The 11,327-nt window shown below is 40.4% G+C and overlaps 1 protein-coding gene across 3 annotated transcripts; it reads left to right on the top strand.

The window, feature by feature from the left end:
* The first annotated feature begins 2,383 nt into the window (after nucleotides 1–2,383).
* LOC123044142 (UMP-CMP kinase 3) lies at nucleotides 2,384–6,591 on the top strand. 3 transcript variants are annotated; one of them, XM_044466788.1, is made up of 10 exons: nucleotides 2,389–2,639; nucleotides 3,576–3,622; nucleotides 4,181–4,235; nucleotides 4,344–4,461; nucleotides 4,589–4,745; nucleotides 4,898–4,978; nucleotides 5,072–5,179; nucleotides 5,434–5,502; nucleotides 5,660–5,717; nucleotides 6,284–6,591. In XM_044466788.1, the coding sequence occupies exons 2-9, from the start codon at nucleotides 3,578–3,580 to the stop codon at nucleotides 5,666–5,668; spliced, it is 642 nt and encodes a 213-aa protein (XP_044322723.1). In that variant the 5' UTR covers nucleotides 2,389–2,639; nucleotides 3,576–3,577; the 3' UTR covers nucleotides 5,669–5,717; nucleotides 6,284–6,591. The 3 variants fall into 3 exon arrangements, 2 of the variants coding, with proteins under 2 accessions (XP_044322722.1, XP_044322723.1); XR_006419867.1 differs by having other exon boundaries at nucleotides 2,384–2,639; nucleotides 4,589–4,978; XM_044466787.1 differs by having other exon boundaries at nucleotides 2,386–2,639; nucleotides 4,898–5,179.
* Nucleotides 6,592–11,327: the final 4,736 nt, after the last annotated feature.

Below are 11,327 nucleotides of genomic sequence, written 5' to 3'. Positions count from 1 at the left end.
GTCGCGCCTCGCCACTACGCCGCCCTCGCCGACGCTCGCCGTCGCGGGAAGCCGCCGGACCCGACCCTACCCGAACCGGTAAAAACCACCCCGGTCCGGTTTTATTTTAGGTTACAATTTATTTTTGGTTTTCTCTTTCGATTTTCTCTAAAAAAACCAATCAGTTAGTTATCTAGTGGACGTTCGCTATTTAGGGTTCTGTAGCGAACGCATTCATTAGGTTAGATCTGTTTAGCGAACGTTCGTTATTTAGTTTTTTTTTCTTTTTCTGTTTTAATTAGTCAGGGACCTTTTCACAATTAAAGTTTTTACAGATTAGTCCCTAATCTTAAAACAATCACTACTTTTTGTTCGTTAGTCGGAATTAGATGAAACCAACGCCCACTTCTTCGTTATGACCCCCTCTATATGGTAAAACAACTTAAACATATTTTTGAAAGTTTAAAATTTGATTTGAAATAGATTTGTATTTGAACTTCGTTTGATCGTAACTTGAGTTTTATAACTCCGTTTGAGATGATTCTTTTTGCAAATCGAAGCTCATGACCTAAACTTTCTGATAAGGCCAAATTCACTTAATTTTGATACTGTTAGAAATTGTTTTCTGTTGCAAGAGTTAATCGCTTGTTTTCGAAGTTTTCCGAGATCTTTCTTCGATTCTTTTGCATGAGTGCTTATGTATGCAATTGCTTGCTTACGATAGATTGACCGGAGTGTGATGAGTAGATTTATCAGGAGTTATGAGTGTGAATCATCTTCATCAACAGTACAAGGCAAGTTCACACTTTGATCATATCCCTTTAATACCCTGTTTTTATGCATTAGTTTCAATCCTCAAACATTGCATGGTTAGGAATTGATAACATGTGGGTATTGGGAAGTAGTTGATGAGGTAGGAACCTATTGTCCTGCATTCAAACCTTGGAAGTTACTTCTAAGTTATGCTTACTGCTATGCTATGCTCGTAGACGTGGTTTGGTTTTGAGAGAATTCATGAAAGATGTGAGAGAGTTATTAAGAACTAAGGTTTAACTTAAGGTGACTACTTTAATACACATCTGAGTGGATTGATTGGGGCACCCTGGAGCACCCAGTGGTTTGCCCGGGCACCTGGAGAACCCAATGCTTGCCCAAGGGGATCCCGGAGTACCTGTGTGATCACCCTAGTGAATGTCACCCAGGCTCAAAGGGATCATAAGCTTATTCATGCTAGAAACTCCCGTGTGCAGCCACAAGCCATTATGGGCTCTGGCATAGTTGAGTAAGTTGTGTGACCTCTTTCAGTGGTAGGCTAGCAGATGTAGTGGGATGTAGGTGGTACTGTCTACCACAGAGTAAAGAGTTAATGCTTCTGAAAGACTGTGTCTCGGTCATCCGTTTCTCAAACATCATGAAGTGCGAGAAATCCAACGAAGGAGATCGAGTCTTGTGAGAAAAAGTGCGCAAACCTCGCAGAGTATACAAACTAATCATGATCAGCCATGTCCCCGGTTATGGACATTTTGAGTCTCTGGTATTTGGATTATCGTGTTGATCTCATCACTCTTAATTTAATTTGTTGGGTTAATATTGTTTAATCGGGATTGAGTTGGAGGAACCTTCTCAATATTTTTCTACCAACTTGGTAGTTAAATAAAATATATTCCTTTGTTGTAGGGAAAAACTAGCTTTCTGCAAATATAACCTTAGAGCCTCCACTAGCCAAATATGCATGTAGTGATAGATATTATTCATCATTATCCTATGGTGTGAATTTGCCAGTACATTCAATGTACTGAATTACATGGTTGCAATGTCTCATGTTGCAGGAATGTTACGACGAGTAGGTGATACGTTAGGGTTACGATTTTTACACTCAACTTTGCCGTTGGTGTTGATGGGAATCCACAACCTTATTGTTACTTCCGCTATATGGATTGAGGTAATAATATTTACTTTACTTTATACGTGTGATTTACCTCTGTTATAAATCCTCGAGTACTGTGTGTGTCAGCATACCGATCCAGGGATGACACTTAAGCACAGAGACTTGACCGTCTGAGTCAAGGTCGGGTCGCTACAGCTACTGTTCGACACCATTCAATGTTGATTTTGTTTTTTTATAGCTCACACGCCGTAATGTGTTTGAACTTGAATTTTCACATGCCAACGGAACATCACCACATAAACATCCTGTATTTTTAAAGATTTTTTTCATCAATCAAAACTTAAAAACATTTCGGCGTGATTTCCGTCAATTTCCATGTGACGTTCGCCCCTCCCCGCTTCCGGGCACGAGCCGACTTCTCTCCCGCTCCGCTTCCTCGAAGCTTTCCAGCCCACGCCCGCTCCACCCGTTGCGCCGACACCTCCGGCCCGGTCGGTGTCCCCACCGGCCAAACGCCACGCTTCCCGCGGAGACCCCGCGTGGGACCCATCCCCCACGACCCCACCACCTCCCCCTCCACCTGGCCGCGCGCCGCGCGCGTATTAAACGGCCTCCTCCTCCGCCTCGCTCCTCTCGCACCAACGCCACAGACCAACACCGCAGCACGCACCACGCGCCCCCCCACCCTGTGATCGCTCGCCGTGGTCTCGCCGCCGCGCCGACCCCTCCACCGGCATTCGATTCGGAGCCCAGCTCGTCCGGCGGCGCGGAGGTACGTGAGATCCCGGCCGCCCTGTTGCGAGATCTGTCGGCGTTGCTCGCGCGCTAGCCTGCTGTTGTTATCACCTGGAGTGCGTCTCGAATGTTGTCCCGTGGCGGGTTTTCGGGCTGGCTGTAGTCCGCGTGATCCGGGGGTTGAGGGAAGGGATTCCGCCTCCCGGCCGGAATGGTTGGGTCCGGCGGCAGTCCGGGATGCAGATCTGACGAGGAGGGATCCTAGGGTTGCGCGCCTGCAGCTGGATCTAGGGATCATTGCACTGGGAGTTTAGAGAGGTGGATGATCTATGCTGTCCCAATCAAAATAGAGAAAAGTTGAAATAGTATTAGCGGTGGGTGATCTGCTTCTTCTGATCTTTGTTTATGTTAGCTGTAAGCGGCGGGAAATCAAGGGAGATCTAAGTTTAAATCGGGTTATAATTGTGATCCTTATGTTTGTCTAGCTCATTGGAAATTGACCCGTATGTTTGTAAGCATAACAGCGAATATGCCTTGGTTAGGTGGAAGGAGAAGAAATATCCTTTTCTAGAACACTGTGTGATCCTGCCTTTGTATCTCTCCGGATTGCTAGGCATGGGTCACGAGTAATTTTCGGGTAATGAGCTCGGAAACTTGCACGTAGTTTTCTTGGTTGGAAATGAGAATACTGATTGTGATCCTGTACAAGTAATTCGGGAGTCTACTTAATCAGTGCAATGCTGTTTAAGGTTATGTTCATGTGTGTGTTTGTGTAATTACTAATTAGTGAATCAAACTCCCTGATTTTTCCAAGTGGTTTATATAACCAAAGTGTCCTCAGCCCTTAAACAATGTTAGTGCCACTACTCATCTTCACCATATAGAGTGGTGTTTTTACGTGTTGTATTTCTTCTATTTTCATTTTGAGATGCATAACTAGAACTTCTAAACTGAATATTCGAATATTTTTCAGCCATGGGCACGGTTGTGGATGCTCCCGCAGTTGTGACTGAGAAGGAGGTACGTGTATGGCATTACTTTTCATTCCTCATTCCCTGGATATATTAGATAAGCACTCGTTGCTACAAAGGCACACTTCTTCATTGAGGATGTGCAATGCCTTGTGTTTTCAGTATTAGCGGACATTCTTCAATTTATTAACTCTTTCACACAAGCGTTGGTGCCCCGAATCTCACGGTGTTACATCTACTTCTGTTCATAAATATAAGATGTTTTGGATATTTCAATATGGACTACGTACAGATTGAAATGAATGAACAAACATACTAAAACGTCTCCATACACATCCATTTCAGAAAAAAAGTTAGAACATCTTATATTTGTGAATGGAGGGAGTACTATCTAACCATTTAGTTTAATTTGGAATAGATAAACATTATTGTTGTTGGACTCGTGTCCAAAGAACTTGAATTCTTGAGCATACTGCCAATATAATTCTGGCACCTTGAGCAACGCTTCTTGTATATAGTCAGTAAATGAAACTCCCTTGTCTCACAGAAATTTTTCTATTCATGATTCTCTGTTTGTCTTGTGGTTAAAACTTTGTTTTTCATGCAGGTGGTTGCTGAGAACATGTTGGGTGACAAGAAAGTCACAGTAGTATTTGTTCTTGGTAAACTTTCTTTGATAAATGTCTGACCATCAAATACATATTATCAAGCATTACATGTATCTAAATAAATAAACTTTCTTCTGCACCTGACCAAGAATTTACGCACAGGTGGTCCTGGAAGTGGAAAGGGCACACAGTGTTCCAACATTGTTGAACACTTTGGATTCACCCATCTTAGTGCTGGAGATCTTTTGCGCGCGGAGATTAAATCTGGCTCTGAGAATGGGTATGTTAGTTTTTTTCATAAGTTTCTCTAGAGCAATTTGTTTATGAAAATTATATTTGTCATGTCAATCTATTTATTATTTAACATTTGCATGCACCTATGTTTATTTTTACACTTCATTTTACAGAACTATGATTGAGAACATGATAAAGGAGGGAAAGATTGTTCCGTCGGAGGTGACTATAAAGCTCTTGCAGCAAGCCATGATAAAGAATGAGAATGATAAGTTCCTCATCGACGGGTTTCCAAGGAATGAAGAGAATCGTGCTGCGTTCGAGAATGTTGTAAGCTCGTCTACTCCTTGCACTTCAAAATTGATGTTCGTTCACTTTTCAGTGCCAACTCACATAATAGTTCAGCAGCTTCTTCTTGTCTTCCATCATAATGTACGTATAAATGACTTTGCAAGATTGCTGATTGCTTCACATTTTCTCAGACAAAAATTTCGCCTGCATTTGTGCTGTTCTTCAATTGTTCCGAGGAAGAGATGGAAAGACGTCTTCTGGGACGCAATGAGGTTTCATTCTTCACATATGTGCTTATGTTTGGCCTATGTATCCTTATCAAGACCACCCTTTTCCTGTTTCCAACAATTCGTATTATTTTGCAGGGTAGAGTTGATGACAACATCGAGACTATCAGGAAGAGATTCAAAGTTTTTGTTGAATCCAGTTTGCCTGTGATTGAGTACTATGACGCGAAGGACAAGGTTAAGAAGGTATTGCTGCACTCCCACAATGACTAATGAGGGAACCTCAAAAGAATGCATCTCCACATGCATGCAGGGGGGGTTATAAATTGAACATTTAGGGAACATGTTAGTCTGAATCCTGAAGGAACAATATACTGGGATAACAGTCTTTCTTTTGATTGTAATGAGTTACTGAGGACTGTTTTTTTTTCATGCACTTTACTACCCTTTTTTGGAATCTGTCCACTTTCAAACTTACTGCCCAACTTGCGTATGATCAGATCGATGCTGCAAAACCAATTCCTGAGGTGTTTGAAGATGTCAAAGCCATTTTTGCCCCATATGCCAAGGTAATTGTTTAATTGTACTTGTTTTATCTTCTGTTTGTAGCATTTCAATGCTAAATATTATGTTTGTTTCTATGCTAAAAGCTAAATAGTCCCCCCTATCACGAGTATGTCATGACACTTGTATATTTTTATATAACATTATGTTATTATATATCAGGCTACATAGAACAGTATAAAGGACCACAAAGGTGATAAATGGAATGATTTCATACAAGGTATAACTTCTCTCCTTTTTATGTTTCGTTACATTCTTTTTCGTAATGGTTTTTAGGCAATTTTCATAAGTGGCACAGCCATTCATCTTTTTTGTTTGGGAAATTGAGCAATAAGATCCAGGGTGGGAATTGACATGAGATTTCTGAACCCAAGTTATTGTAAATATCTCATGTTGACGAACTCCCCTCTTGCTTTCACTATATTCTAAAACTATCTTCTGAATGAGTCATCTGCTATTAGTTGGTACTCGTTCAGAGTGAGTACTACTAATTGCACTGATAAATTTAACTTAAAAGTGAGTACTACTTTGAGAAAACAAAATGCCCTCGTGCTTTTCACTTTCATCAGTATTTTCATTAATTCCTTCTGAATGTGCCTTATGCTATTATGAATATCGAACTATTACACTGATAAACTCCACATAAGTCGACCTTAATCACACTGTTTTCTTTTGCCGGGAAGAAGCATTTTTTTATTTTTCAGTTCTTCCCTTCAGCAAAAATGTATTTATCTGGTTATTGCTGTCACGGCATACTTGTTTAATCCTCGTTATGATGTCTTGCAGGTTTTGCTCAAGTGTGACTACATATCTGTGATTACAAACCCTTAATATAGATCAGACTTATCAGTAGACAATTTGATTTGTTGCCAGCAATAAGTTAGATCTGGTTTGTGGTGTTTCTGCTAGAAGTTTTTATTTACCACCCGTTGTTGGTGTATCCCATGTAGTGTACCTGTACCATTGTGTAATTTACTGCAAGGACGAATCAGACCTTGTGCCCATGAGCTATCCGGTTGTATTACAGAAAATTGAACTTATCACATGTTCACTCATATTTACATTCTTTATACACTGTTGGTTCTTCTGTTGAAGATACAGAGTGACCCTTGCCAATGTCTGTTCAGTGTGCAGTTTGCATTGCAATGTTACGTGCTCAGAAAATGTTGGTATTTACAAAGTGTTTACACAAACTTACATAATTTGATTGTGTGTGTTAGCCAATTTTTTGTTTGGTCGTTGTTTGCAGAATTTGTGCTATTCTTTAAAACGATCCATTTACAAAGTACAGCAACTATTATGAGAAGGCAAAATACCTAGATCATCAAGATACACTGAGGTTCATTACAGAGCGAGTAAAATGCATCTCTGGTCCTCCAACTTGCAGGCAATGTACACAACAGTCATGGTTCGGCTGCGGTAGACGGTAGTCGCCGTCATCAGAGGCCCAATCGAGACATCCTAGGATGGATGATGGTGTGTTGGGGGCGACCACATCGCCTTGCAGCTGTGTGAGTGGCGGCAGGAACAGGGGCATGTTCCCGAGTACGGTGAGCTCCATTACGGCCATAGCCCTAGTTCTTTTCCGCCTAAGAATCTCAGCTATGTTCATTGCAATGTATCTCTGGTCTATTGTACGCTTTTTGTTGGTTTGGTTCCAATTTAATTACGCTTTAGGAGGAATTGTGAGGTTCTATTACAACTGAATCGACCATGTTGTTTCCTCTGAATTTTAGTCAGTACAACGCACTGATCATTTCACTTGGAGTTTGTTCATGGGGGATTTTTCATAGGACACAGATGCAATAAGTCATTCTGAACGGGGAGAAGGTTTACTATGATTTCTGTGAATGCAGTACAACATGTATGGAAATGTTGGATGATCTCATTGAGGATTTGGGATATGAGCACAAAGTGAAAATAAAGACCTATTTGCTACTGCTTGGTAGTCAAACAAATGAAGATGAGCTTCGGTTGATCTCAAAGAACAGTGACACAAGCTGCATTTGCGCAATGCAGAATGGGATGATGTTTTTTAAAAACCCTGCTACACACTTGCGCTATTATCAGTCCTATTTAGTGCAGAAGAGAGGAGAAGCAGGACAGTGGTGCAGATATGAGCATTGGGCCAGATCAGAGCATTGGGGCATGCTGTTTTGCAGATGGCCCAACAGAGGCAGAGCAATCGTAGAGGTTGTTCAAGATGATTTAGAGGAGGGGACTGATGATGACTCCTCTGACTCTGACTATGAGCCAGAAATAGTGGATAGTGACTATGACTTAAAGGAAGGTGATGATGATTTGGTCAACGATAACTGTCAAACCGATGAAGAGAAGAAAAGGGAAGGAAAATGGAAGTAACTTGAGAAAGATGACAATTACGAAGTTGACGGACTTGAGCTTCCAGATTCAGATGACGAAGATATGAAATTCAATTTTAGATATTTCACAGATGCAGATATGAATGAACCCATACTCCATGTGGCCCTGGTCTTCTCATCTATTGACCCGTAGAGAAAAGCAATGAGGGCGTAAAGCAGGAGAGGTTAAACATCACATTTCCGAAGAACAATTGGCACAACCCTAGTTAATGGTAATGTAATAGGGTAGTTAAGCATAACATGGCATCATATTTACCTTTTTTGGAAATTTGAAATCGAGGGAAATTCAAGCCTCATGTTAATTAAAAAGGGTAAAAACCCTAATTTTGTTTATAATAAATCCCAAATGCCCTTCTTACGCCCTAAGGTTTAGGCCTAAGCTCATATGTGACCATGTGGGCCCCATCCTAATCTTTTGGGAATTTTAAGGGAATTATTTTTGGGCTTTGAAATCAATCCATATTGTATTTTAATTGTGTTTATATTCATATAAAATAGAAATATAAGCTCGAAATTCCTGATTTTTTTATGTGCACTTGGAAGGGTCCATTGATGCCACATACAAATATCCAGAAGATTTGGTGCTCGCTTGGATTTTTAATTAAATTCAAATTTGCAGCAAATAAATGAATACAAAGAATATAAAAAGTTAAAGACCGGTGTAAGCTCATCCCAACACAGCCCAAAAGGGCACATCTGCCTTCCACCTGCAGCCAACGCGGCAAACTTCTGAGTGGCGACCGCACCGAGCTCCCCTAGCCTCCCTAGCCTCTCCCAAGCATATCTCTTTGCGCAAGAGATGTGCACGACCTCCTCTATCCCTCCCTGCTGCTGACACCAACTTTTCCCTCTCTCGCTTCGTTCTTACTGCATGAACCGAACACACCGTCACGCGCCACACCATCCAACTCGCACCCAACGCTCGATCTACGGATCGTTGTTGTGTCAAAGAGCATGGCCAGCCCACCCTCTACCTCACAGCCGAAGGAGTCACCCGGAGGGGAGTGTACAATCATCATATTCACCGAGCGCCTGTTTAAATTAAGAATCGTTTTTTGAGATCCGGGAACATTTCAAAATTCAGGAAAAATATCATGGACTTTAAAAAAATCCACGAACATTTTTTCCTCTTTATGTTTTTTGAAATTCATGAATTTTTTAATAAAATTTACAAGTATTTTAATAGAACAACCACTGAAAGAATAAAACCGGCAAAAGATTAAAAAGCAGAGAATACGTACGTACGAGGATAGCCTCTCTAATCGTACCCCTCACTCTCTGAATCGGTCGCACAGTGGGCCGGCCCAGTATTCCAGATTTTCACGTGCATCCTGCCCGGTTTTGGGAAGTTCTAGAACTTTTGTTCCAGTTTTTCTTCTCTTTTTTTTGTTTACTTCTGTTTTCCTTTTTGTTTTGTTTTCTTTTTTATTTTCTCTCTTCTCTTCTTTACATTTCACCTTTTTTGTTCATCTGATTCAACAACTTTCATCAAATTCCAAAAAATATTCGTCAAATTCAAAATTTGTTCATTTTGTTTTTTCAAAAAATGTTTGTAAAATTTAAAATTTGTTCATCATTTTTTCAAAAGATGTTCATTGAATCAAAAATTAATATGTTTTCAAAAAACAATGTTCTTAATACAATTTTTGTTCATCAAGTTCGAGAAAAGTTCATCAAATTTTGAATTAGCGAACATTGTTTTGAAATTTTTGAAATTGTTGTGAATCCATGAATGGTTTTACAATACGTGAACATTTTTTAAAAATAAATCATGAATATTTTTTTAAACCATGAGCATGTTATGATTTCTGGAACATTTCCCAAAAATCATTTTTCCTTAAATTTTGAAATTTTCTTATATTCTGTTTTTTTAATATAAAAACAAATAAACAAATAAAAAACAAAAATACGGAATAAAAATGGGGCTCCCAACCCCGCTTATGGGTCGGCTCATGAGAGGCGCGCGGGAGGGGAGTTGCTGTGCGTTGGCATGTTCGCCAGAGCTCCCTGCGAGAGCAACTAGTTGACGAGCGCTCCTTCGGGAGCCTCTCAATGATCACTTGGTGCGCTCTCAGCCGCCAGCACGTGTCACGCTCTTGGTGCTTTCTCTGGATTTATTTTTATTTTTCTAGACGCATTTGTGGCTTTTTAGACGGTTTTTTGGGTTTTCTTCGGCCTTTTGGTTTCCACCGATCTTTCTTAGCTTTTGAAAAGAAAATCGATTATTTTTTTATTTTTGCATGTTTGTTTCTTTCTGTGATAGGCACGGTTCTGCTTCCGCAAGAGGCACGACCGTGACTCTTAGAAGTTTTCTCGTTTTTTTTCTTTCGTGGGAGGCATGGTTTTGCTTCCGCGAGAGGGCACGGTTTTTGCTTCGGTGAGAGGCACGACGGAAACATAAAAAGATGCATTTTATCTTTTTCTGATTCCATGAGAGGCACAAATTTGCTTTCGTGAGAGTCAGGTCGTGCCTCTCACAAACGGAAAAAGGTATTTTCTTTTTTTATCCTTCCGTTAGAAGCACGATTTTGCTTTTAGGAGAGGCACGATTTTGCTTCCATGAGAGGCACGGCCGTGCCTCTCGAAAATGAAATCGAAAACAAAAACTAACCACTTTTCTCTTCTTTTTTTCTTCCGTGAGAGGCACGGCCGTGCCTCTTGGAAACAAAAAAATGCATTTTCTCTATTTCTTCCTTTCTAAGAGGCATGATTTTGCTACCACGAGAGGCATGGTTTTGCCGTGCCTCTCGGAAACAAAAAAAACGTGTTTTCTCTATTTCTTCCTTCCTGAGAGGCACGATTTTGCTACCACGAGAGGCATGGTTTTGCTTCTGTGAGAGGCACGACCATGCCTCTCGAAAATGAAAAAAAAGGTTTTTTTATTTTTTTTCTTCCGCGAGAGGTCCTGTTTTTTTGTCCTTTTTTGTGAAAAAGTGTTCATTAAAATGTGTCAACATGGAATCTACTTTTGAAGATCTTGACGCGAGGAATCCAACGTTGAAAACAATTTGAGTTTTGGATGCACGGTTTACGAGATAAAAACATTTTGAACAAACTGATTTACAAAAAACGGGAAAATTCCCAGGTTGTCACAAGTGGTGCACATGCCACTTGTCACAACCTAGGGAGGTGGAAGTTATCTTTCGAAAGAATACTCCTCAATTAATGATTTCGGCCCCCTGCATGTTGCATCAAATTGTCGTCGCTTCGCACAAGGCCATCGAACAAACCTGAGGTGGACTGGCCCATTAGCTAGTTATGAAGGAAATATGCCCTAGAGGCAATAATAAAGTTATTATTTATTTCCTTATTTCATGATAAATATTTATTATTCATGCTATAATTGTATTAACCGAAAATATAATACATGTGTGAATACATAGACAAACATAGTGTCACTAGTATGCCTCTACTTGACTAGCTCGTGAATCAAAGATGGTTAAGTTTCC

Source organism: Triticum aestivum, chromosome 2B, assembly GCF_018294505.1.
Source record: "Triticum aestivum cultivar Chinese Spring chromosome 2B, IWGSC CS RefSeq v2.1, whole genome shotgun sequence".
In the NCBI taxonomy this organism is placed as follows: domain Eukaryota; kingdom Viridiplantae; phylum Streptophyta; class Magnoliopsida; order Poales; family Poaceae; genus Triticum; species Triticum aestivum.
The sequence above is the reverse complement of the archived record's forward strand: the minus strand, read 5'-3'. Positions and strand labels throughout refer to the sequence as shown.

Coding starts and splice junctions, on each gene's coding strand:
- LOC123044142 (XM_044466787.1), top strand. CDS start 3,578: ATGGGCACGGTTGTGGATGCTCCCGCAGTTGTGACTGAGAAGGAG. Junction 3,623..4,180: donor CAGTTGTGACTGAGAAGGAG/GTACGTGTATGG, acceptor TTTTTCATGCAG/GTGGTTGCTGAGAACATGTT. Junction 5,180..5,433: donor CGAAGGACAAGGTTAAGAAG/GTATTGCTGCAC, acceptor GCGTATGATCAG/ATCGATGCTGCAAAACCAAT.